The sequence below is a fragment of the Xiphophorus maculatus genome, chromosome 15 (assembly GCF_002775205.1).
Source record: "Xiphophorus maculatus strain JP 163 A chromosome 15, X_maculatus-5.0-male, whole genome shotgun sequence".
Taxonomy (NCBI): Eukaryota; Metazoa; Chordata; class Actinopteri; order Cyprinodontiformes; family Poeciliidae; genus Xiphophorus; species Xiphophorus maculatus.
This window is the reverse complement of record NC_036457.1, coordinates 16,220,251-16,246,180: the sequence shown is the minus strand read 5'-3', so window position 1 is coordinate 16,246,180 and position 25,930 is coordinate 16,220,251. Positions and strand designations below refer to the sequence as shown.

Genomic DNA, 25,930 nt, shown 5'->3' with positions numbered 1-25,930 from the left:
ACACACACACAAACAGGGGAAAGAGAGAGAGAGAGGGAGGGAGAGGGAGAAAAGATCTCGCAGGCAGCGCCACCGACCGTCCTCTCCGCTCCACTCCTCCCCAGCTCTCCCAGTTTGCGGAGCTCCGCCGCCGCACCAGTCCCGACTCCCTCCACCTCCACCGCCTCGCCTCCCTCCTTCCCTGCGGATTCGCTCGACGCTTTTTTTTCCTCCACTATCCCCCCCCCCCACTCTCCTCCTCTGCCTTGTTAACAAAAAAAAAAGAAGGAGGAGGAGGAAAGGGAAGGAGTTAACGCAGCTCGGTGTATCGCGTCGCTGTCTGGATGTTTGAAGTTGCTCCGACCGCCAGGAGCGGAGCGGAGAGGAGCGGAGCGCGGAGCCCATTTTTCCGCTTCGTGCAGCAGGAGCGACACACGGGGCTGCCGCTGCCGAGCTCCGCCAGGACCGCGACCGCACCAGCCGCCGTGTGAGTAATACTGAACCCGAACAATAATAAGTGTGTGACCAGAAGAGGGGCGACTGCCCTTTAGTTTGTGTGTGTTTTGGTAGAGCGCTCTCCTCCTCCCCACCACCACCCCACCGTCCTCTCTCTAACCCGTATTTAGAGCCTTGCTGGCTACTTCAGATGGGCAGCTATGTCAGGCTGTACTGTACTCTCCATCCTGCTGTAGAACTGGGCCTGTGCGTCTGCACAATTTCTACACTCTAAATACAAACGTGTGAATGTCTGTGCCTTGTAGCCCAATCCGGATCAATGCTGCAGAGACAGTCCCGGAGAAAACCGGAGCGGTGACCTAATGTTTCAGGTTCTTGCCTCCTCTGGGTTCAGGCTCGGTCGGTGTGTGTCAGGCGAGCCAGCCAGCCAGCCAGCGCGGCGGCGGCTCGGGTTCAGCTCGCCTGGCACGGAAAATGTAAAGTCAGAAGCTCTCAGCAGCCTCACCTGGGCGGTTATTTATTTTTTGATGCGTGCGTTGCGGGTGTTTGACGTGGCTCCACATGAAAGTCTGAAACCACCGGGCAGAACCGAGCAGATGAGGTTTACTTTCAGGTGTAATACTGGGTGATGGTGAGGGTGGCGTGATAGCTGCCAACTGTGTGCAAACTATTCTGAATATTTGGTGGCTTATCGCGCGTTTTTTCTTCTTTAATGAAACGTAAAAGTGATTTTTCTCTCACAATAAATGTTTTTTAAAAAATTAATAAGAGGCAGAAGAAGGATTTAATCAGAGCCAAATACCTTCTAAAAACAAAAATCAATTCCAATATGGGCTGATTATGAATAATATGAGTTGACCCACAAACATCTGACTGTGAATGTCATGTTCTCTTGTCCTTCCTATTTTTAAGAATGGATCTCTCTGTCTGGTCATATTTGCATCTCAGGAAAAACAGAAGTCACGATTAGGAGCTCCTGGAAAGTCTCTGAACTCAAACCAAAGCTGATCTATCCAGGCTCCTTCACCACATCACAACCCTTTAACCTATTCCTTCACTAGCCACTCTTTAAGCTTAGCTTCACGTGCCTCACACTGGGAAAACCTGTCATCTGTTAAGTTAGACTGAAATTTACCGGCTACCATTAAAAATGCGGGCTCTTAGGTGTTGCTACCTCACAAGACTGAGGTTTTTAAGGTTTGAACCTGCTACCAGCTGGGAAGAATCTGCTAGATCTCCTGGCCTGGCATTGGGTTCCTCTGAACTCTTTTGGTTTCTGATTTCCACTCCAAAGACATAAATCACGCTGGGGCTCAAACGGCGACTCTTGATTTGATTCCGGCACAGGTGTGAGTGTGAGCAGACTTGTCTTCCTTCGTCTCTGCTTTTCTTGGACTGCATCAACCATGGTTGGGCAATACCAAGCAATCCCCTACAGAACAACGGTCAGGATAGAAATGTAATCCAGAGCGCCTAAAACTCATATTTGCTTTTAAAATGATGGAAGTGAGCAGCATGTCTGGTAGTAGGACAGACATAAAATATCAAAATACACTTGCCAATTTCAATGTTAGGCATTAAAATGTCTTAGATTTTCCATATCACACTTTAAAGTACACTTAGTCTATCTTTCTTCTTTCATTGCTTTGTTTACTGTGAGAAACACACTGCCAGCCTTAATTTGCTCTCTGCTTTGTGTTTATGGAAATAGAAGTCCGGTGTTATTATGCTATAAAAAACTACAAGACCCATGATGCACGGTAGGAAGCAGCTCTGTCGAAGGAATTCATTAATGTGTATTTAACCTTGTCTGTGAACCCGTGATGGTATTCTGCTCTTGAAAGTTGCTTATTATAGTTTGTTTAAGGAATTTAAATAAAAAAAATATATATTCTTGGGGCCTTATCCTCTACTACCAGTAATTTTACTTTTGTGAGATTATATTGAATGTTAGAGTACGGGGATGTCAGGAATACTGCACTGTAAGAGGTCATCGCACACTTCAAATGGTTTAACGTTTTGACGCAACAAAACCACAGACTTTGATTTATTTTATGTAGGATAAATAAATAAAAGTGCATAATTATGAAGCGTAATAAAAATATTTCTAATAATGCCTAACCTGTCTGTTAGGCTGTGTCTTATCTGATTATTAGAGGTTTAAACTTGGGGAAACTATTTTGTAATTTAGCTTTGCTTTAAACTTTCCTAAATATTTATCCATAACTTTCATGATAATGTTTAATCTTGCGTATTAAACCACTAACAAATATTTTTCAGATTATTTTTACATCTGTAAAAATGTTGAAAACTATGGTATCATTGTCCTAACTATCTGCTACCAAAGTTGGTGGTTGAGATATTTAAAAATAAATGTAGATTTCAAACCAAAAATCTGCCATTGAAATTTCTTTTTGCAATTTTCCAAATGGATTACTGCAGCTGGATTAGATTGTCAGTCTAAATTTAAATCACAATGGACTTAAATATCTTGAAAATGGTGTGAAATAAAACAATAAAAAGTTCTTTAAAAAGCCATCTCAAAGTTTTTCATTCATTCATGTAAAGAACAGAATTACAGAGTTACTCAAAACATCTTCTCTCATTGAGTCGATACATGAATAATTGCTGTATTTTAAGTTTTCTTTCCAGTCACAGTTTTTAATACTGTCTAAATTGTTGTTCAAAACTGCAAACATACCAAATCCCATCTTCCTGCGTTTCTCTGCCTCCGTCTAGATTTAATCATTCACTTTCAATAAGTCCACATGTTCCTTTGGAAACTCTCCACCACCTCCATCTATAGCACTTGTTACTTTCAGTGTCATTAATGCTTACGGCTTTCTGCCGGGGGGCCGGTCACAAACGTAATCTGAGGGACGCTGATTTTATAAATGCAGATGATCTTTATTTTGCTCTTTTAAAACACCAGCATGCTTTTCCGTCCCCCGTTGCCTGGCAACCTCTACCTACACAGGACGGGGTCTGCGGAGCTCGACCAGGACTTGTTACCCTGACAAGAAAATGTTCCCTGATTGCTCTCCGTCTTAAGAACTTTGCTGTTATTAAAGCTGTGTGACCATGAGGTCATCTCGTGCAATCTGTGCGAAATGCGCACACACACACTGCATTTCTCCTCTCGCTTGTCAGAGTTTAGATGTATCTCTTGCTATCCCACTCCTACCCTCTGACTTCTAACTATAACTCTTATGTGGTTTATACTCCATATATCCTCTGTAGTCTCTCCTTTCCCCTGCTGTTGCTTCCTCTTTTGTTGAGTGAGAACTAACAAAGGGGTGTGCTGATTGATCGGTCAGCCATCTTTATTGGCAGATCTTTTATTTTTGATCGATTTTTCTCTGAAAAGACTAACCAGAAGAGACAGTTGTGCTTTTCTACCAAAGCAGAACTGATTTATCTATATCTATTACAGTCTAAGGACACAATACAATGCAATCACTTTGCATGGGCGCTCTACAAGAGGTCAGTGTACCTGGGGATGCGTTTATGGGCAAACCCGTCGTTGTACGCAAACCGAAGACCCTTACTCAGCATGAGGCTGTTTCTTTTTGTGGCGCTTACAAACGAGATTTCAAGATGTAGTCATGGAGAAGGGGGGCGCCTTGTTCAAGAACCGTAGGGTTTCGCCTTTGCTTTCTGGTTCTGTTGGTGTCTTTAAGCCATGACTGCCGGGGTGGGACGGCGCAGTTCACAGCTGAGTGCAAAGCAGCTGGGATGAGAGTCAGCAACGGTTCTCAGTGTGGGCTATATTGCAATATCAAACGACTGCTTGGATGCAATACTTATTAGGATATTATATTTCAAGTGTCACACTAGATATATTGATAATATGCTTCTCCAGACGGATGGACTCTGAACATATGTTTTTAATGGCTAAAACTCAGGGAGAGCGTTTGAAGCCGTAAACGCCTTGTATCCATTAATTTAATTTCCTTAAATTAGAATTTAAGGAAAATGTTAGTAGTTGATTAGTTTTCACAGTACAATTCAATATGCAATGCAGTTGAAACCAGATGTTGGTATGCAGTTTTGTTTTGTCCTTCATTAGGTCTGGCTAGACTTTCTCTGGACTCATTTTGCTGAGGATAATCAACTTCTCTCATCAGCTTCAGTCATTATTTTCACAAGGGGTTTTTCTTCTTTGCCCTTTTACTGGGGTTGATGCACAAATTTCACACCAAAACACATTAATCTCTGAACAGAATACTGTCTGAATAGCATAATCACTGGAAGTTCCCGTGCTGTTATTTTGATCAGATCAAGTTGGCACCTTCAGAAATCTCGAAATTTGATAAACCGGACATGTGAAGACTTGTGGGTGTCCACAGTTTTCTGCTTGATATCTTTTTTTTTCTTCTATGTAAAACTGGAAGCAGTTTGTTTGAAGGCCTGCATTAAATAAATATTGTTTTTTGTGTGTGAATCGATCAGGGGCAACCCTCCAATGCCAGGATGTCATTGTCTGTGCTCTCTCATCAGCTTTAAAGTCTGTTAATCTCATTGTATGTAAACATATCAGTTGGATTTTTCTGTCATTTAGCTCTTGAATTAAATGTTGCTAAATCTAACTGATCTGAAACAGAAAAGATTAGCCTGATGCAGTGGTTCCCAACGATTTTGTGGGCCCCCCTATGGAATACAATAAAATCCCCCTAAAAAAAGAAAAAAAAAAATCAACTGGGCACACACATCGTTCAACCAGACATAAACCTGTACACATATTTTGTTTTCAAACTCCACTGAAGTTTATTTCACACTTCAGGTTGCAACAAAACACTCTACAAACCATCTTTACAGTCAAACAGATTTTTTTTTTCATTCATCCATACTGCTTCCCGTTCCCCCTCCTGCAACGGCTCCCCTAGGGGGGGGCGCCCCACACTTTGGGAACCGCTGGCCTGATGTAACCCGAGAACACGAGAAAAAAAAGTTCTAATGTGTTTTTTGTTTACGGTGTCAGTACAATTCTGTAAAATCTCAATTTGAAGTGTTGAAATTAATCACATTGGGGGAAAAAATCAATGGTTTTAGTAAGTCTTGACTCTTGTTCCTTTTAACAGCTGCTACTGAAGTCATGGTGATTTTACTGTGCATCTCCGCTCTAATCATTTAGTTGAGCCTCCATCCTGGTAAGCACTTGAGTTCTGTTGTGCACTGTGTAGGCTCAGTGTGCACATCTCATATTCAGGTCAGATGACGCAGATATAAACCATAGAAACCAGAAAATGTACACTCACCTAGTATTTTAAACACAGCAACCAGCAGATACAGTAGATGTCAAAACCAATATCAGATTCGGTTTCGTTCTTCACCTCTGTAAAATTACAGCGTTTCATTTTTATTGCGTGAGCCAGCGGTGCATTACGCGTACAGTGTAGCGACGGCTACACGAGCTGACGGCAACCTGCTGCGCCACCATGAGTCCAACAGGCGGGGGTTACTCTCAAATCAATAATGGACAGATGTGGAGCCCAGATGTCTGTCACTTTCTCTTAATTCGCTGAACCTGAATGAGGAGACGGGATGGTTGACGCGCCGCCGGCTTTTGGCTTCAGATCCCATCATCGGATCACAGAGCAGTTTGAAGTTTTGTCTTTTGAACGTCTGACGCCGTTTGTCTTGAAGTAGCTGCTTGTGTGGATGCCGAGCGTTGGAGTTTCAAACAAGACGGAGATGCAGAGGGACTGTTTTTACTCAACATTAGAGGAAAGTAGTTCAAGCACTATTTATTGGAGCCTCTTGTACAGATGGGTAAAAATACTTAAAATAAACTATTTCATTATAAAAGGAAAACGTTGCAGTTACAATTGTAGAAAAATCCAACATTATAATTACTTTTTTCATGTGTGTAGGGACTGAGAAAGTAGATTAATTCTGTGTTTATCGATATCCATTCCTAATCCTCAATATATCTGAACAAGCAACTATAATTTTCCCAAATAACATACTTTAGCGATAGCTGGGAGATAACTTATACACTTTGTCTTTTCATCAAGACAACTCCAAAGTGATTTAAGTTTATTTTTATTAGCAATTCTGTGCTAACATTTGGTAAGAGAGAATTGCTCATAAACAACCTCGACCATGTTCCTGTGGTTTCATTGTATCTATCCCAGAGTTTCCCTCAGTGTATTGTAAGCCTGGTGGGCCTCCAGGCTTTACTTGTGCTCCCACCCGGCTTAGCATTACTTATTTATTTAAGTCTTTTTAAAATGTTTGCATTTTTTAAGACTTTGTAGTTTCTGTTCAGGTATTAATCTTTCAATAACACATAACTTTCAAGTGATATTTTCAAATTTTCTATCAACTTTAAAAAAAAATTTAATTCAAAAACACAACGGGCCGCTGGATGAATGATTGCCCTCGCGCCCAACCACCGGGCTTAGCAAGTTTTCTGGGGGAAACCTTGTATCCATTGTCTAAACCTGCCTATATGTGACGTTGTTAATTGACAAAACCATACTAAAGCTCTTCCATTCTGGCCATTTTTTAAAAATTCTGCAACATATTAAAACAAATTTCTATTATTTTCAGAAATAATGAACATTTTGTGTTCAGATTTACCTCCTGAATCATGCTTTTTGCGAACCATTTCACCCGGCATGTATGGAGCTCCGTAGAACTAACCAACCCGGATGAGTTGGAAAACTTTGGACAGCTTTTGTAAACGTGTCGGTTGGTGGCTGCGTTTTAATTACTTTTATCTGCTTACTTGTTACTTTATGATATTAAAAATGGAACAAAAAAAATGTCGACAGCTTGTTCAAGAATCCCTAAGACGGTTCTTGTGGAACAGCAAAGATAAGGATTAACAGTAAAACCAGAAGGCCTTGGTAAGATTTTTATCTCCAGAAACTTACTGTTAGTATAATTATTTTTTTACACATTTTGTTTTATTTGTGGCTGTTATTTGACCACATGGGACGTACTTTATGACAGTAGAAAAATCTCTAAACTACCCACTCTGTTGTAGCCAATCACAGGCTGTAAGAAAGAAGTTAAAACATGATTTTTATGTCTGAATTTATACTAAACATGGTGCTTTTTTTTTAGAGAATATGCTAAATACTTTATCATAATTATTTCTACCGTGGTTTTAACTTAATGATCAAAACACCTTAATCTGTTAAAATGAAATGCTTGTAGTTTATAATTATCCTACCCCTTAATATGCAAATTTCCTACTTGTTTTTGTTTCGTAGTCGGTCTTTACTCAGATTAAATCCGGACCTCCCAATCTGTCTGAACATAACTGCGAATCTGCGATGAAACCCACATATAAATACCACGTGCTTATTTATTAATGACATTATATTGTGCTGTCCTTCGTGAAATATTCATGGATTCTGTGAATGTACCAGATAAACTGTAGAAGTTACAGTAAAATAATAAAAAGATGTAAAAAAAAAAAAAAAAAAAAATGTTAATAATGGTCCATAATGAAAAGTGGGGTGAGATTCTGTTGCGTTGTTTTCATCTCCCCCTGTGAAAGTCGTGTTTTGATTCTTTTTAGTTTCGTCCTCTGACCCTCTGCAGATAACGCCTTGAACTAATGTTATCGCATTTCATGCACAGTTAGCGTCGCGTTACTTTCCGTTTCATTTCTGAATCGAATGCAAGCACAACGTCAATTTCTAGCCGTTGCCTGCTTTCATTATCATTGCAATAATCAGAAATCGGTGAGTTTTCCTAACAGAGTGTCCATTTATCATCGAGACCATTAGATCTCAAGTGGAGTCTTGAGAAACTGTGTTGAGCACAGCAGAGGAGTCCTGGTGCGTCTGCTGTTTGATGCCCTGAGAGCATCTAATGCTCCGCTTTCTAACCAATTAGAGACGGAGCACAGGGTCATTGATCTTCCCATAAAAGGGAAATTACTTCCTGAGGATCACCAGGCCCAACTGTGTTTAAAGAACTAAATTGCATTTTGGTCAGAGAGCCTCCACACAAGAGAATGCCACGCAGGGGGTGAGGATGCAGCGTGAAATATTAAGCTACATATGCATCCTGCTGGACGGCGGATCGCTGCGGTCAGGGTTTAAAAACGGAGTGATTGATTGGGTCGGGCTCACACTGGAAATTGGTGATTGACTGATATGCGAGAGGCTCTCGGAAAAAACAGAGGATGATGGGGCATTGATTGTTCTGGTGCCGAGAGTCATTTATCTGGCAGGTTATTTAATTAATTTTACAAGAAAAAGAAAATGAAATGCATCTTAAAAAATGTCTTTTGAGACCCGAATGTCACTCTCAGCCCACAAAGTCACACCACTAAACTAGAGAGCCTTGCAGAAATGTTTATTCGCTCTGATGATTTCACCTTTTATCATCTTACAACAAACCTCAAGGCAGGTTGTTGGGATTTTATGTGGAAAAATCAACACAAAGTAGTGTATACCCGTAAACAGACGTGTGTATTAATTATATTGTTTATTATTTAGCATGATAAATTTCTTATAAAAACTTAGATTTATCATTGTCACAATAAATTCCAATTAATTACGTTTAAAAAAAAACAAAGGTGTCCACATTGTTGGGATTGTTAGTTTTACTTTTTTCTTCAAATGATTGTTCAGTGAGAGAATCAATAAATATGAAAATGTGAACAAGTTCAGTTACTGTAGGGAGGTTATTGACACAAGTCACACGTTACGTGTCTGGTGTCCTAAAAAAGCATAAAGAATAATTTTATAAATGGGAATGTTTTTTTTTTCAATAGCAGTGATGGTGTGTCAGCCACGCAGTGACCTACAAAAGAAGTAACAAGTAGTTCTTATCGTCACTTTTGTAGTTACCACAAAATACCTTGACAAAACCTTGAGTTCAAATCGCTCACTGCCGATTGTGAAGTGGAAAAAGATTTTCAGAATGATGCTCCCACCACCGTGGTTCACTGTGGAGTTCTCAGCATGTTGAGCAGCTTTTGTTTTCTTACACATCCTGTTTTGCATGCAGGATACAAAGCCGTTGGACTCAACTTCAGCTTCTCCTATGACTTACAGCAAACTGCAAATCAGATTTCTGCTGTTTTTTTCCGCACCCCAAACAACTTTCTTCTTGCCACTCTTTCATAAAGACCAGGTTTTACGAGTGCACAACCAGTAATTGTCTTGTCAACAGATTTTCCTAATGAGCTGCAACAATTTAAATTTTAAGTTGGCATACTTTTCCCATGTACTCTTTTCCTTCTACTTCCTGTTAATGTGCTTATTTTTTAATTTTTATGACAAAACCACTCAAAATTCCATGAGGTGTGAATACTTTTTCCACATCTTGGCCAAGAGGTAAAAATGTCATCGCTACAAAACTGCTTAAACCTGAACACTACCTGTTTTTTTGTTTTAACTCATAAACACTCAAAAGAAAAGCTTTGCGAGGAGATTGCGAGGGCATCGTTTCCCGAAGCTGTTTTGGTATTGTGAACATTTAGTAAGGTGGGGCACCACGCAGACGGTCTGGGATCTCGTCTGTTCAGTTTCAAGCCCTCCGGAACAACCTGGTTCAGAAGCCCTGCGGCTAAATATTCACCTCGCTTTTTGCCAGCTTCGCACATTGACGCCGGACTCATCTTGTTCAGGCTGCACAAGCCCGGTCAGATTGGAGCGGACAGAATCCAACATGTCTGAGTAGTCCTGCCAGCGCTCGACTCGTAAAGAGCTGTCTTGTCAGCTGGAGTTGTTAGCCTGTAATGTGTTTACACTGCAGACAAATCTGGATCCGCTGTGAACTTTGAGCAGTCGGCAGCTCTCGGCCTGCTCCGCCGCAGATAAAACTCCTGAAACATAATGAAATCCTCTTCATGATTCTCTTCGGTTCTTAACAGCGGCGTGAGCTAAAGCTCATTTAAGCAAATTTTAACGACAGCATTCGTATCAGTTCACATTTCGAACAAGGGGGGGAACAGAGACGAGCATGAGGATAAAAATGCATGTCAATTGCCTGTATGGGGGAGGATTTCATTATCCTATTGAGACTTATTATGGAACATAATGACATAGGACAAAAAGCTCTTGTAAGTTGGGAGGGGAAGATAATTAGTCAGGAGAAAGTAGAACGAAGGTAAATTTCTATCATGTAGAAAGTTTTTGCTTGTGGTTCAAAAATCTGTAAGTGACTAATGGACTGGTAAAAGGTCTGCAAACGTACAGAGGAGACAGTCAGTCCATCCAGTGGAAGTCGCTATTCCAATTACAGTTAATTAATATTTGCATAAAATCATTTAAAAAAATTCTTTTTAATGTCAATATGCAGTGCAATCAAAAAGAAGTGACACTAGTTGACTTTTTTTAAAACAATTTATTATGTTACAGTCTCTATGTTAGATGTGTTTTGTTGAAGTTTTATGTGGTAAAACACGAGGAAGACGCTCTGGTCATGTTAAATTAAATTCAAACCTTTTGGGCTTCATGCAAAAAGCGCCTCAAACCCTTCATAAAACACGGTAGTGGCAGCATCATTCTGTACGGATGAACCTTTCCACAGTAGAAAAAGACAGATGAATGAAGCCATAGATGGGAAGTTTAGGGCCGGGCAATAAATCAATAACAATGTATATTACAATAAACACGTGATCAATATCAATTGGCGATTTCAGTGAATGCTGATGCAGAACCGCACAGCATTCTGGGGGATGTAGGCAGAGGAAAGGCTTTAGCAGCTCAACCTCTACTGGTCAGCTAAGCAAGGTTGGTGGCATCAACTAACTCACTCACTCTTTGGTTACCTAGCAACAACCTGTTGAGTAACTTGTTTCAGGTTTTACGTCAGGATTTCTCAAAAATAAAAAAAAGCAAATAATGGCGTAGAATGTAGGGAGAAAATTAGTACAGCAGCTCAAGAAGAAACTGGATAAAACAGAAAAAAATCACGTTGCCAGCTTTGCAGTATTTCAGTTGTTTAAAACAAAAACTGATTGATATCAGATTATTGATATCAAATGATATGAAACAATTATCTGGTAATAGGTTTTTCAGCCTTATCGTTCAGCTCCAGGGCTGAAGAAAATCTGTTAGTGGCTGTCAAAGACTTGAGACTGGCGTCGAGGTTCACCTTCCAGCTGGACAGCAAACCTTAGCATAATGCTAAGGTTTGAGTTACAATTGAGTAGTTTAGATCAAAACTTATTCATCTGTTAGAAAGGCCTAGTCAAAGTCCAGACCATATTCCAGTAGAGAATCTGTGGCAGAAGCTGAAAGAGTCGTACTGCGGGAGACCTGTAGCTCCAACTGCAGCAAAGGGCTGAATATATTTACACACCGCACTTTACAGATTTCCAAATGAATAATTTTCTATCTATTTCACAATTATGTGCTATTCTGTCATATTAATCCCCAGTCAGTGTATTTAATAATGAGGTGACAAAATTGAATTGTTGAAAAGGAATGAATGTTTCTGGAAGGTATTTTAAAAAATAGCTTCTCTCGTGACATTACAACAAGAGTTGGGGTCACACAGCTCTGTGAAAACAGGCCGCGCTGCTATTTCACAGCTGTGTTTGTAAGCGACTGTTTCCTTAAAGCACATAAATCTTTTACACACCAACTCTCTGGAAGCATTTTCTTCATTCTAGTGTTGAAAATTTCTCTCCTCGAAATATTTAAAACACCTACTAACCAGTTGGTCTTTTTGCTATCTCCACCCACTAGCGCTTTTTACCATAACACAGAGCAGATGGGCCTTTTAATAAGAGTCGTACCTTGCACTGCTCAAATTAAGCTTTTCAAATAGAGGCAATAAATGTGGCGTCGGTGTACAGTACGGTGTTCTGAACAACGAAGCATGAAATCCTGTTCCAGTGCTGCGTGTGGAGACGATCTCTTTAAATTCATTTACTGGCAGGTTTGTCTCAATTTCTGCATTGTCACTTGAAGGGGACGGACTTCAGTTTTTGTAATTTCCCTCTAGAGCGAAGACAATTGAATGAAAATAATAGGAATATCGGGCTGCCGTCAATTTTTTGATCATTTTCTTCATATCCCAGACTTCCTTTATGGTTTTTAGCTTTAGGTGCTGAATTTCCGTGACAATCTGCAGTGGTGTGGATTCAGCTGGCCAAAGTCACACTGGTTTGGCTTGGTTTTAAAAGATATTTTTGGGTTTTTTGTAGAGTAACTCTACTCCAGGCAATCCTAGAAATGACTTCAGCCACACAAAATAAAAAATTAAAGCAACTGAAGTCTAATATGTACTCAAGTAACCCATCCATCAGTATGTTTAAGATTAGTCAATTGTTCAACAATATTTGGAATTTGTTTCTACTTCCTGTGAGCACGCTTTCTGTTTTCGGTTGCGGTTACATGTTTTACCTCACTTTTCCAGACTTCAATATCAACAATATTGTATAAAATCTCAGTAATTTAAAATAAAAAATACAAATCTTCTCATTCAATGTCTAAAATGACAAAGAGAGGTAAAATCAGAAGTAGATTTTTCTTTATTCTTCATTTGTTCGTGAAAAAACAAAAAACGGTCATGTCGGTGCTTTATTTTTTTTTTTAGACCACGTCCGGCAAAACACGCATTTTAGCTGAACTGGATCATCATAAAATCTTAATGTTTCTACATGTGTTGTTATAAAAAGTCACTGTTTTGTGCAGAATAGTTCACATCCAGTCCTAAACTAACGCAGTTCACAATAAAACCAGTGAAAAAGCGTTTTGCTCTGGCGCAGCCATCATTTATTAGGTAGGTTATTTTTTAAATCAAAAATCATTATAATGCAAACAAAAAAGAACTGAATAAATGCATACTATGGAAAAAGTTAATCTTTTATAAAAGCACCGTAGGTCAGACGCCAGTTTTAGTGTTTTGTTTTTTTTTTGTTTAGTTTTTGGTTTTTTACCTCTTGTTTCACAAAATCTAGAAAATAAAACTACCAATGGCTGGAGTTCATTTATTTTCTTTTTGTTTTAATTTTTCCTGATTTAGTGTACGTCACTGTGTGTCAAATTGTGTTTATCCCTGTGCTGAAAATAAAACATGCTAAGCATACAGACTACCGGAATAAACATAGGGTTGTGTAAAATAAATGAATCGAAATTTTCAGTGACTAAAACCACATTTTGCAGATTTGACCAGTCTTCAGCTGGACTCTTGAGTTTGCTTAAGACAACGCTGCCTTCTGGTAACAACTCCCCAGAGCCTCACTCGAAAAATCTGAGCTGTCCCTTTAAGATGAATGAAATAGGTGAGCCTACTAACCCAAAGGTGTTTTGTATAACAATGCCGTTAAACGAAATGAAAAAGGAAATGACGGTATTGATTAAATTAGATTACCAACAATGTCAGCTTTTGTAACAACGTTCACTCGTCTTAAAGCATCCCATTTGGCTGCTAGGCAACCAACCTTTACAACCTCCACTTTATGACTTCACTTTACCTTCTACCCAATATTAAAGGATTGATTCACGAATGGGCATTATTTATTTCTTTTTCAACAAGTCTCTTATAATTTGTCTTGTAGATCCATTGCTTAGTTATTGAAGCTGTTTTTTTTTATATGTATATCTTTTGTAAGTTTTTAGTGGATGTAATTTATTTTGATTGTTGACACCAGAAATGTGAAACCATTTAAATTTACTTTTAGTCAGCTCGTTTGTTGGTCTCAGTTATCTCCACTGAGAGAAATTATTTGAGGAAGGATTTTCTTTTCTTTCTTTTTGTCACTTATCAAAATAAACATTTGAGACTAAACAACTGGTCCTAACAAGCTGTTGCTTTACATGCTGTGTGTGTATTCTGGCTAATAACAAAATAAATATAAGGGAGTGTGTCAGATTTTGCACCATAAGCATAGAAATCAGGACCAGAAACATTTTAATAGCTGGAGTTCACTATGCAGTCATGTCCAAAAAATCATTTTACTAAGCCTCTTCAAGCACCCAGTCATTTGCTGCTGTTGTTTACATAAAACTGTACGAAAGGCCTTTGTTTTGCTTTTGTTTTCTGTGTCTCTCAACAAAATAAAGACAAATCTGTCCCCTAGCTTTGTATATTTTGGAGTCACGGCAATACAGATACACTGTAAAAAGTACATAAATTCTTTAAAACTTCATTTATTCCAGAAAATTAAAACCAGTATTTAAACCCCTATATAAACTCATTACACATGGTGATATTCAATGATATATTTCAATGATTTTTATTTTTTTATTTTGATGATAAAATAAAAAAATATTGTAAAGCTAAAACAGAAATGTATTTCAATTACAACTACTTTAACTAGTTCACAGAGATGCATTTGTGAAAGTTATCTGATATGAAAAGTTGTCCATCCAGTCTCTGACTGATTATTTTGTATTGCTTCAACTCTTTTATATCTTCTCTTTAAAAAATCAAAAAACAAGTTCTCAAGATATATAAGCCGAATGTTCAGTTGTATGTGCAAAAAGTTTTAACTTAACCTCTGCTTCTTTTCTTTAGGTGCTTTGGAGAAACATGTGATGACCCACGCAAGGCAGACCGCTTCCCTCAGGCAGAACCAAACTAATTCTGACTGGTGGGACACCAGCCATACCTGGCCTCATGGTGGCACTATGGGCGGCGACTGGCCTGAGCGTACCTTACGTTTCGGCAGGACAAAGAAGATAAGTGGGGTCACAAGACAAAGGAAAGACCAAGAGCCCAAGAGGATGAACGAGAAGAAAGAAGGAAGAAGAAAGTCAGACGAGAGCAGACAGCTTGACCAAAGGCGAGACAAGAAACGGGTCCGAAAGTTGTACCCGCTGCGTGGTCGGGGTGGGAATCCAGAGGAGCTCAGCTGCCATGTTCTTCTTACCCGATTGGAGGAAGGCTCACGGGAAAAGGGCAGGTCTAAAGGCAAAGGAGGAAAAGACGGGTCCAAAACCAAACCACAAATGGACAAAACCAGAGACAGGATGAAGGCAAAGTCACTACCAAAAACCAAACTAAAATCAAAACACAAAGGTCTGGCTGACTATCCTGAGCTGAGAGACTTGCAGCCACGCAAGCGCAGACTGGCGTCTCTCAATGCTGAGGCAGTGAATAGTTTACTGCTTGAAAGACCCACCGACGCCCAACCAGTGGCCAAACAGGCCAGGAGGCAGGAGGATCCTCTGGACGGAGCGGTTTCTTTGGATACAGCCAGAAGTTTTTTGCCTGGAAGTCTGAAAGCCTCACGAGGCAACATTAGTAAAGTCTCTCCACCCAACAAGGTTGAACTGTGCCAAAGTCCTAAGCCGAGCAAGAAGGCTAAAACCAGCCGGGGCGATGAAAGAGTCTGGATGAGTCAGGAGTGTTTAGACGCACCTGCACCAAGACGACTAGCTGGACTCAATGCTGCAGCCCTGCTGAAGTTAACAAGCTCCTCAGCAACCAGTAAGCAGAGAGTAAAGGCAGCACCCACCGCAACCGTTACGTCCAACTCTACGGCTCTTGCCGCGGCCTTCACCCCAAAGCAGCACCACAGCGTCAAACTCCAAAACAAGCACCACTTGCAAAAGAAAGGCAAGAAGCCTCCTCCACCACCAAGTGGTTGTTCAGCCTGCAAGAAAAAAGCGGACTTTGAACCCAAGGTGGAGTGGGAGACGAGCAACTGCACCCACCGCCTGACCAAACCAGGGTATCAGTCTCGTAGCATGCTAGGTTTCCCGCTAAAGCAGGTGAAGGAGGAGCAACTGGAAACTGAACTGAGCCCATACTACTGCTGCCCCCCAGAGGGTTCTGTGGAGTACTGCCACCGCTTGGCCTGCTTCCTCGGCCAGCAGCCGTACGGAGACTCCGATGACCAGTCTCTAAACTCAGCCATGACCCCCGTGAAGCCAGAGTGCCTAGTAACCTCGCCATCTCTCTCACATTCCCACCCACACCGAGCACTTGCCCTTACCCCGCATCCATGCCTCTGTACCGCTGACCACTGCTTCCCCGGCTACTACGTCCACATCACCCACCCAACGCACACTGGACAGACTTCAGCAGCCCTAGCCACGCGACCTCTCAACTTCAGCTCCACCGGCTTGTGCCCCAGGCACATTACCGGATCCAAGCTCCTGGGGGGTCAGGTGTCGCACCCATCCGGTTTAGGCCACCCCGCCTACTGCAACTCTGTGGCTTCCCCCTGTTACGGAGATGCCTGCGGGATCAGTGGCTACAGCTACAGAGCGCTGCCTCCAGTGACGGCCAGCGGTTGTTCTTTTAGTGCAGGATGTACCGGATGTACGCACAGCATCAAGACAGGTGAGTGAAAAAACAAAAACCGATGAATCAGCCCGGATTTTTTTAGTTTTGGGTAGTTGGTGACCGGCCAATACTTAAATGTGAAACCGATCTTGTCCACCAATCTTATCTGCCTCTTCAAAGGTCTGGAAATCAGCCACTTTTGCCTTTTAGTCTGCAATGACAAAGGCCTGACTGACATACCCACCCACCAGGTCACCAGGTTAACAGATACTGTTGCCAAATTTGTACTTAGTGACTTTTCAGGCAAAATCAAGATGAGCATCTCAAGCTTTTAAAAGATCAGAGATAGGCCAGAAAACTGCGATTGGGGACATTAAAGCAAAGGAAACTTTTCCTGCTTTATCCGATTAGAATGGCCAGAATTTATTAGACTTTTACTGAACTTTTCTCAAATTTAGAAGTTAAGATGTATTACAATTGCCTTGAGTAAAAATGTTTTGGTTTCACAAGCGTCTCATATTAGTTTACTGAAATTCTGGGCCAGTCCTCTTGACAGAATGGTTGTGATTGAGTCTGATTATTGGCCCTCTAGCTCACTGAGCCAGTCTCAGCTCTGCTCACAAAATTCAGGGCTTTGTGATGGCCGCTATAAAAGATTGACTTTTATAGCCAATATGTCTGCATGCTTATGGTCTTGACAGTTTGGAAGGCAAATTTGGTCCCAAGCTTTAACGTCCATATTTCCTTATCCTTCTAGGACTATTGTATTATATGTCAAGTGCCAGAAAAAGGCATCGCAGTAAAACATAGAAAATGAGGAAAAGTATAATAAAGCTGGTATGATAAAAAAAGGTAATATCTTGTTATTATGCGTTTGGTTTTAGCTTTCTGTTTTTACCTATGATAAGACAAAGTAAGTGGTGTTGTTTCATAATTCTTCAGGATCCCTGAAAGTCCTTCTAGGTTTTTCTTTAAACGGCAGCTTTTTAGCTTCTTTTTTTTTTTTCTACTCCGCCTCTCTGACCGTGACCACATTGATCACCATAAAATAAGGAAAGCTGCTGTTAGTTGTGGTCAATGAGGAGAAGTTAATAAGCCACTTAAAAAAGAGTTGAGCAAATAGTTGGGCATATATTTAAAGTTGTATGTGTAATTTTGTGACTAACAATAAATTTAAACCCAATTCTAGTGTTTTTTTTTTTGTTTTTGGGTTTTTACATCATCAAAATAATCTGACAGGAAATCTGTAATAGATTAAAATTAAATTAAATGGATGGAAGAAATGTCGATGACCGCCTTAAACCGTCTTTAATCCTGTGAGAGCCCAAAAAGATTGCAAGTTTGCCGTCTTGAAGGTAAAATCTACCACGTTTTTTCCACCACGTCTTGTAATAAGACGCTCTCTTTAAATGTGTCAGGTTGGGGGGTTTTCTTCGACCGAGTAAATCAAGATGCGATCCTAGCACACTTCAAAACAAAAGCAGACTTTTTGTAGATGCTTGCAACTGTCCGTGTTTGTGTTGGAAGGAGAGCGTCGAGCCTTGAGCAAATTCACGGCCGTGCTCCTGTTAGCTGATAATGTTGAACAGCAGGTTGTCTTTGCCTGGGTCAGAACTGGGTCAGAACTGATTGCTTTGTTTTATTGATTGGACCAATTCAGCTGCTCAGGGATTAAAAAAAGAAGAAAAAATTGCATTAAATTGTCATTAAAACTTGTATTAAAAGTCCATTAAAATGGTCAACTTTGCATTAAAAGCGTCATTATTTACATTCAGCAGTCAGACATTCATGAAGACTGCTTCACCTTCATGTGAAGGTGATGTTTATGTCATGTTTATGTGACACAAACATACTGGGATATGTCAGTATGCCGCATCAAATAAAGTGTTACGGTCTGTTAGTAATCCATCCATCCAACCTACCCCTTTCTATCCCTTGTCCATACTGAGGTTGGGAGGTGCTGGTGCCTATCTCCAGCTAACGTTCCGGGCGAGAGGCGGGTACACCCTGCGATATCAGTCTGTCGCAGGGCAACACAGAGACAGACAGGACAAAAAACCATGCACACACACCTAAGGAGAATTTAGAGAGACAGTCATGTTTTTGGACTGTGGGAGGAAGCCGGAGTACCCGGAGAGAACCCATGCATGCACAGGGAGAACATGCAAACTCCATGCAGAAAGACCCCGGGTCGGGAATCGAACCCAGGACGTTCTTGCTGCAAGGCAACAGCTCTACCAACTGCGCCACTGTGCAGCCCTGTTAGTAATCATCCCATCAAATTTACTTAATCACAAATGATGATGATGATGATGATGATGTAACAATAGGGGTAATTGTGTTCCCACATAGGTCCAGCAGGGTTTCCCCCAGTGTATTACAAGCCTGGCGGGCCACCAGGCTTTACTTGTGCCCCCCACCATGCTTAGCATTACTGATTTATTTAAGTCTTTTTAAAATGTTTGCATTTTTTAATACTTTATATTTGGTGTTCAGGTATTTATCTCCCAATCTTTCAATAACACATAATTATCAAGTGACATTTTCAAATTTCCTGTCAACTTTAAACACTTTTGAACTCGAAAACACAACGGGCCGCTGGATGAATGACTGCCAAACGCCCAACCACTGGGCTTAGCAAGTTTTCTGGGGGAAACCTTGGCCAGGTAGATTTGGAAAATCCTCAGTTTCACGCAGACTTAAAAGTTTCAGCTCATTGAACAAAATTATAACATAAATAATCTGAGCAAATACAAAAGTCAAACAATTGAGCCAAAAAGTAGGAGAAAGGGGGAAAATAGTTTATATGGTACTATAAATGGTTTCAGTCAAGCTAGTCAAGATCCAACATGGTTGATGATTTCTAGGTTAATCTGGGTTCTCTGTTAGTTATTCTTGCTAACATTGTTCGAGTTAGGATTACAATCATACCAGACCAGCTAAGTCTGTACTATAAAACTCTGAGGTGAAATTAAAAAGCATTTGGATGGATAATAAATGTGTGCTTCCATGCTGTTTTCCAGAGGCTTACACAACCCCACAGGGCGACCACAGCCCTTCCCTTCTGGTTCCCCCCACCATGCCAATCGCCCAGTGTCCACTGTCCGGTGTGCCCACTTCCACACAGACTAAAAGCCGCCTGCTGACCCCTCTGTCTGGCCTAGATCAGCCCCAGGCCATGTTAAAGCTAGCTAAGGAATGCCCTCAGAGTACAAAGGCCTCCAACGGCTCCTCCGTGGGCCACACCCGGCTCCTGACGAAACAGGCGATCTCGGTGCCCAGCCTCGGCAGCGGCAAGCAGAAGAAGATCAGCCGCAGACGTGCAACGAACGGCTGGCGGCCTGTTGGCATCCCCACAGACAGGGAGGTCTTTGTTGCGGTAAGTTGCTTGCCTCTCGGGAGAAAAGTTTGTAAATCTTCCCACCTTCTTCCTCTTTTGTAAAGTAAATTCTACGTGTTTGTAATGCCAGGGAGAAGATGAGGCCGCAATGCGGAGGTGTTACGAGGGAGTCGAACGGGACGGCGAAGTGATCCGTATCAGAGACACAGTATTGCTGCGATCCGGTCCCAGGAAGAAGTCCCTGCCGTATGTTGCCAAGATATCAGCATTGTGGGAGGACCCCAAAACAGGTAAGAAGTCAGAACAGGTTATCCATAAATCACACAAAAACAGAGCAGAGACTTGTTCTAATCAGAATTACAATGTCAGGACTCTGCAGCGGATAAAAAACAGTATAGGCCATGAGCCAAAAAGAACAACAACTCACATAAACGTATACAACCATGATGATGAACCCCGTCTTGATGCAGTTGAACACTGTGAACTCCACATCCTTCATCCCAGCACACCTGCACTATTCAGAAGACTTGTCTGGTCCACCAAATTCCCTTCATTTACTCTCATACACTTTGAAAAATGTAGCTAAAAAACTCTAAACAACCCCAAAAAAAGAGCGAATACATTTAAATATTCATATATCTCAATTTAGATCAGCTGACTGTCACGTCTGTAAAGGGGTTCGTCTTTTATAGACAAATCTGACTGACGGAGGCGGAGATAACCGACCGGTTCAATGATGTCCTGTGCGAGAATGTACGGCAGAGTGTGTTCAGCCGATATATGTGTGTTGGTCTTCCTCAGGAGAGCTGATGATGAGCCTTTTCTGGTACTACAGACCCGAGCACACCCAGGGAGGCCGAGATCCCAGAGCACACTGTGAGGTGAGGCGTTCGGCAGACTGCAGCTAGGAATTAATTTCTCCCAGTGGGACGGTGACGGCTGTGCAACCTGTTCTGTGCCACAAATATATCTATTGTTACGGGACGAGCTTAATGCAGTACATATTGTTTTTTTTAAGTGCTTCAATATACATTTTACAAGTAGCAGCGATATGGAGGAGAATGTTGCTTACACACAATAGCGTGGACAGTGGTTGTTGCTGCCTTCATTATCTTTGCCTCGGCAGCCTTGAGACTGTTGATAGCTCTTTGGTTCCTCAGCTTAACCACACTGCCACAAAAAAACAAAAAAAACCCGATGGTATCTCTTCGACCTCAGCCTTGGAGAAACCCTAGAACAAGGAGAGGGACAGTTTCACTCTCTTAAAATGTTTCCAGTGAAAGTCAGCGGCAGTGAGAGCTCACTGGAGCGTTTTTTTTCCTTCCTAACATGGTAAAACAAATACACCCCAACAAATCTCTCAGGAACAGTTGTAGTTTCCTTTCTGCTCACTGCTGCAAAGTGTTGCTGTTTCTTGTGTCGTCTTTCGGGGCACAGCGAAAAAAGAAAACACTTGTGGTGATGTGACGCTGTACACCCACTGTTGGTTTCAGAATGAGATTTTCGCCTCTCGGCATCAGGATGAAAATAGTGTGGCCTGCATAGAAGACAGATGCTACGTTCTCCCTCTAGCCCAGTACTGTCGGTGAGTAAAAAAAAAAAAAAACACGCCGACGAGTCATTTGTTCCACGTCGAATCTCGGCGTCTCTTTCCTGCGACAGATTTGCTTTCACGTCGTCTCGTCTCACTGTTTCGTTTGCAGATTTTGTGCCTTGGTGAAGCGGCGTGCCGAAGGCGCCCCACCTGGCAGGGCCAGCATGGTGCCCTTCCGGCCCGACTTCGCCCCTCCCTCCCACCGCTGCGTGCCCATGGACGTCGACCCCGAGCTGGTGTACCTCTGCCGGCACGTCTACGACTTCCGATACGGACGCATCTTGAAGAACCTGCAGTAGAGCGGGAGCCTCCCCCGTCTCTCCCCCGTCGTCGCACCTTTGAATCAGTCGTCGCAATCGTCCACCTTCGCAGAGGAGGGGCAGCTGAAGGACTGAAGACCTCCACCTAACCCCCGTTCGCGATCAGTGTGAAAAGCGGGGTGACTGGGGGGTGGGAGGGGTTGCATGTACACATTATGAAGCACAGATCCCTTTAGTTACATACTTAGAAGTTAGAATGTCTTAGGGAATCTCAGCTCAGTCAGAGAGCTAAACTCCATCCAGCCGCTCAGATTTTCCCCACCTCGCCTTCCCAGCCAGAAATGCCGAGCGCCAGGTCGAGCGGCGCGCCGGTCAGAACCGCGTCTCCTCCCTCTGAAGCACGTTAGCGCAACAATCATGTTTGTTCCGTTTGAGAGCCACCGGCGCAGCGACGGTCCGGCACGCCGCTCCGATGCTTCCAGGGAAACACGAGGCCGGCCCTGTCAGCTCCGCGTTAACGCCGCTCGACAAGCATGGGTGAAAGAGCAGCTAATGGAGAGTGTCATCCTTTCTCCCCTGATTTGACTCTGCACATCGTGCGTGTGTGTGTGTGTGTGTGTTTGTGTGTTGAGTGTTATTGCTGAGGTTAAATATAGTGACATTTAGGAGGCTTCTAGGTAATCAAACCAAGCAAGAAAGTAGCTTTAGATGAAGTGGAGCGGGTTTCTTTTGTTGTTGTTTTTTTTTCCTCCCGCTGAATTGAACATTTTCACATCGAGCAACTGATTGGGCTTGAGGGCAAAGATCACCTTGTATTCCTGATAACATATGGTTATTACTTATATGGTGAGAAAAAATCCCAGTCAGTCGAGTTTGTTAATCGACTGACTGAAGAAGAAGCGTGTTGTGCTTATTTGAGGTAAATAGCGAGACCACGCTGATATCAGGCTGCACATGACGACCCATGTTTTGACTTTATGCACGTAATATAATAGACCAGAAAGCAGAAACAGTACCTTGCAAAAATATTCATTCCCCTTAAGCATGTTCCTGTGTTACAAACCACGGATTTTAATGTATTTCATGCTGGTTTTAATGCGTTAGACCAACACAAAGTTGCACATAATAGAAAAGCTGTCATGTAAATGTAGTTTTTTTACTAACTAAAAAAACAGCAGCATGTACTCCTGGATGTTTGCTAATATTTTGTTTTTTTTGTCACTTTTCCTTCTTTCCTTCATTTGTGGATCAGCTGACTTTCAGTTCAACCAGATGTGTTTGGAAAGCAATTTGTTCCAGGGCGTTGAATACAAATGGTCAACTTTTGAGATTTCGGTTGTGAGATAAATTTGACTTATTTGGCACTACTGCGTGTTGGTCTTTCACTTACAATCAACGTTCAGCACGTCTAAGGTTGTGGTTGTGACGAGACATAAAATTTGCGAATACTTTTGCACCGTACTGTATTTCAGTTCCTTTCCAGTCTCCACGTTTAGGGCAGTTTTCATGTCGCCAACTCGCGCCCGATTCCTAATCCCTGCAGCCCGTTCAGGAGGAACCAGAGGACGTGGCGCAAATTTGAACGCCCCGAATCTCCGTCTCGTCGTCAGCACTTGTCCCCATGTTTTGTTGCACTAAAACAATCCCTCATGAAAACACGCGATCACCTCTTTGTTTCGTATTGGAGCTGCTGAGACATTGGCGGGACGTGAAAGACGGGGCTTACTGTAGCGCATTTGTTCGGGTGTTTTTATTGCGAAGGAGACCTTACGGATGTAACGGTTTGTGCAAACTGTTCGTTTTGATGAGTCCAGAGACCAGAGACGAGTCGACCAACATGTTTGCCATGGCAACTTGACGCTCTTTGTACTGGATGAAATCAGAATGGATCTAGAGTCATTCCTTTCTCTTTTCCCCCTCACATATAATCCTATAAATACTTGGTATATATTTATGTATGTATTCACACTGTTAATGTGACTAGATGTGCAGAAGGCTTCAGGATTCAGTCCTGTCTTGCTGTGCAGGCAATCGTAGCACTGTGATAGATGTGTGACTGGACTGAAGGGGTGTTTCCATGCTTTCAGATGAAGCTTTTGCCGATTACAAACCACGCGCCCTCTCATTGCCTCCAAACCTGCCACTTTATTCCCCGTCGGCGTGCGTTCGAGTTCCAGCTGTAAAAGATCCCCACTCTCTGAAGCCATCTTTATCCCCCACCCTCTTCTATTTGAAGTGCATCAAAACTAAATCAAACCCTACATCTCCTTCTTTTCCCCGCTGGAGTCTTCAAAAGGACATGGATATAACTATACATTACAATTCCTCCTCCTCCTAAAGAATATTTTATTATGTCGATTTGCTAAGATGGCACATGTAATATATTTTTTAGAATTACTATTTTTGAAGAATGAACTTAAGAAATCTTGACAAAGTATATGCATTGCTTTTCTTTTCTTTTTTTTGTCCCAGTAGATATCGGGTCGGTCTAGAGTCGATGTTTGACCAAACAAAAAAGAAATATAAGGAGAACATATCTAAACCCCAGGAAGCACGGGGCAATCTTTAAACAAGCAGACAGCCAATGCAGTGTAGAAATTATTATTATTTTTCCCTTGCAAGATCTGTAATAATTATATTTAAAGTATATTTAAATGGAGAAAACAATTGAATATATTAAGATGTCAGTTTTAAGTTATTTGGGACTAATTATGTAGATCCTGCATATTTGTGCTTCAGGATAGAAAGCAGTTTTTTTTGTTTATTTGTAATCTTAGAAGCTTAATGAGGTTTAATAGCAGAAACGTAACCGTAGGTTGGCTTCGTTGAGACCAGAGCAATTTTCGCCGAAAGCACCTTCGCTCTGGAGGAGCTCCGTTCGGTTCCCGAGTGGCCGAACGGAAACCGGACCGACCTTGACGGGACAGTTCGGGACTTTTTCTAACTGAGGTTCTGTAAATGTTACGAGCAGTTCATATCTTGCGACCTTCAACCTATCCCTATTCCTTTAGGCGTGTAGTTTGGGAGAAGCGTCACCGGAGCTTTCATTGACGAGCTGAAGTCAAAATGAGACAAACAGGGGACAGGAAGTTCCTCTGAGGTCCTAAGCTGAAACCAGAAACCCTGGTGCAAATGGTTAGATGTCACTTGCAAAAAATGTAAAGTATTATTGGATGTAGGCTGACAGTATTTCAAAACGGTTGCCCTTTAAACTCTACAAGGAGCATCCCTTTTTGTTTTGTTCAGGTTAATTGGTGGATTGGCATAGAGGAAACATTATGCTAACGTTAGCATAAATTATATTATCATGTTGGCTTTCACTAGCTCCATGGCTAGCATTAACTCGGCCCATTCAGCAAGTCAGCTTTTGCTTTAAAGTCAAAATTAGCATTTAAGCTAATGCTAGCTTAATCATTAATCATAAAGATGTCTTTTTGCCCCCTAGTGGTCAGGCAAAGCAAGATTACAGATGCTGTCACACCAACGTCCCTTATCTGTTCGCAGGCCAGATGCAGGCGAGGAAAGCTCAGACAGCCATGTGCTCCCCTCACTAGTGCTGGCCAGCCTTGCAAAACGCATGGACTTAGATAGCCTGCTGTCATTCAATAACCTAATCAGCCACAGGCTATTTGCATGGAGACAGTTGTGTCCTTATTTCCATGACAACAAGGTTGGGCAAGCACTCAGGAATAAGAAGTTTCAGCGATCTATGATGTGAAACACTGAGTAACCTTCGCTGATGTGTGTGTGTGTGCGTGCGTGCGCTTGTGAGTGCGCGTGTTCGCTCCATTAGACAAAAGCACCCGACCAACCTGTGAGATTCAGCTTTCTCTGTGGCCTGTATTGATGCTTATTGTTGGCATATATTTTGATATATTTGGAAAATGTGGGATATACAGTTTAGATATTTTTGGAGTAGAAAGAGTTATGTGTATCAGATCACTGTCACTTTGTCATGCTCTCTGAAGATTTCTTGGATTTTTTTTATTTTATTTTATTTGAAAGACTATATCATCCTAACTGATTTAATGTAATGTTGAGAGAATATTTATAAAATTTAAGTCCTTTGTGAAAATGGTGACTGCGTTGTTTTTTTTTTTTTTATCGTTGCATGTTGCTTGTTGTTTAACCAACAGTCAGTTT

General features: G+C 41.7%; 1 protein-coding gene across 1 annotated transcript; it reads left to right on the top strand.

The window, feature by feature from the left end:
• Positions 1-262: 262 nt before the first annotated feature.
• Positions 263-25,879, top strand: LOC111611402 (bromo adjacent homology domain-containing 1 protein-like). The gene is made up of 7 exons (XM_023348065.1): positions 263-466; positions 14,878-16,650; positions 19,617-19,972; positions 20,064-20,223; positions 20,735-20,814; positions 21,427-21,518; positions 21,637-25,879. The coding sequence occupies exons 2-7, from the start codon at positions 14,898-14,900 to the stop codon at positions 21,824-21,826; spliced, it is 2,631 nt and encodes an 876-aa protein (XP_023203833.1). The 5' UTR covers positions 263-466; positions 14,878-14,897; the 3' UTR covers positions 21,827-25,879.
• The last annotated feature ends 51 nt before the right edge of the window (positions 25,880-25,930 follow it).

Bases quoted from the DNA above. Each gene is read 5' to 3' on its own strand.
- LOC111611402 (XM_023348065.1), top strand. From the start codon at position 14,898: ATGACCCACGCAAGGCAGACCGCTTCCCTCAGGCAGAACCAAACTAAT. The intron at 16,651-19,616 runs GTGAGTGAAAAA...GCTGTTTTCCAG, and splicing joins TACGCACAGCATCAAGACAG to AGGCTTACACAACCCCACAG. The intron at 20,224-20,734 runs GTAAGAAGTCAG...GGTCTTCCTCAG, and splicing joins GTGGGAGGACCCCAAAACAG to GAGAGCTGATGATGAGCCTT.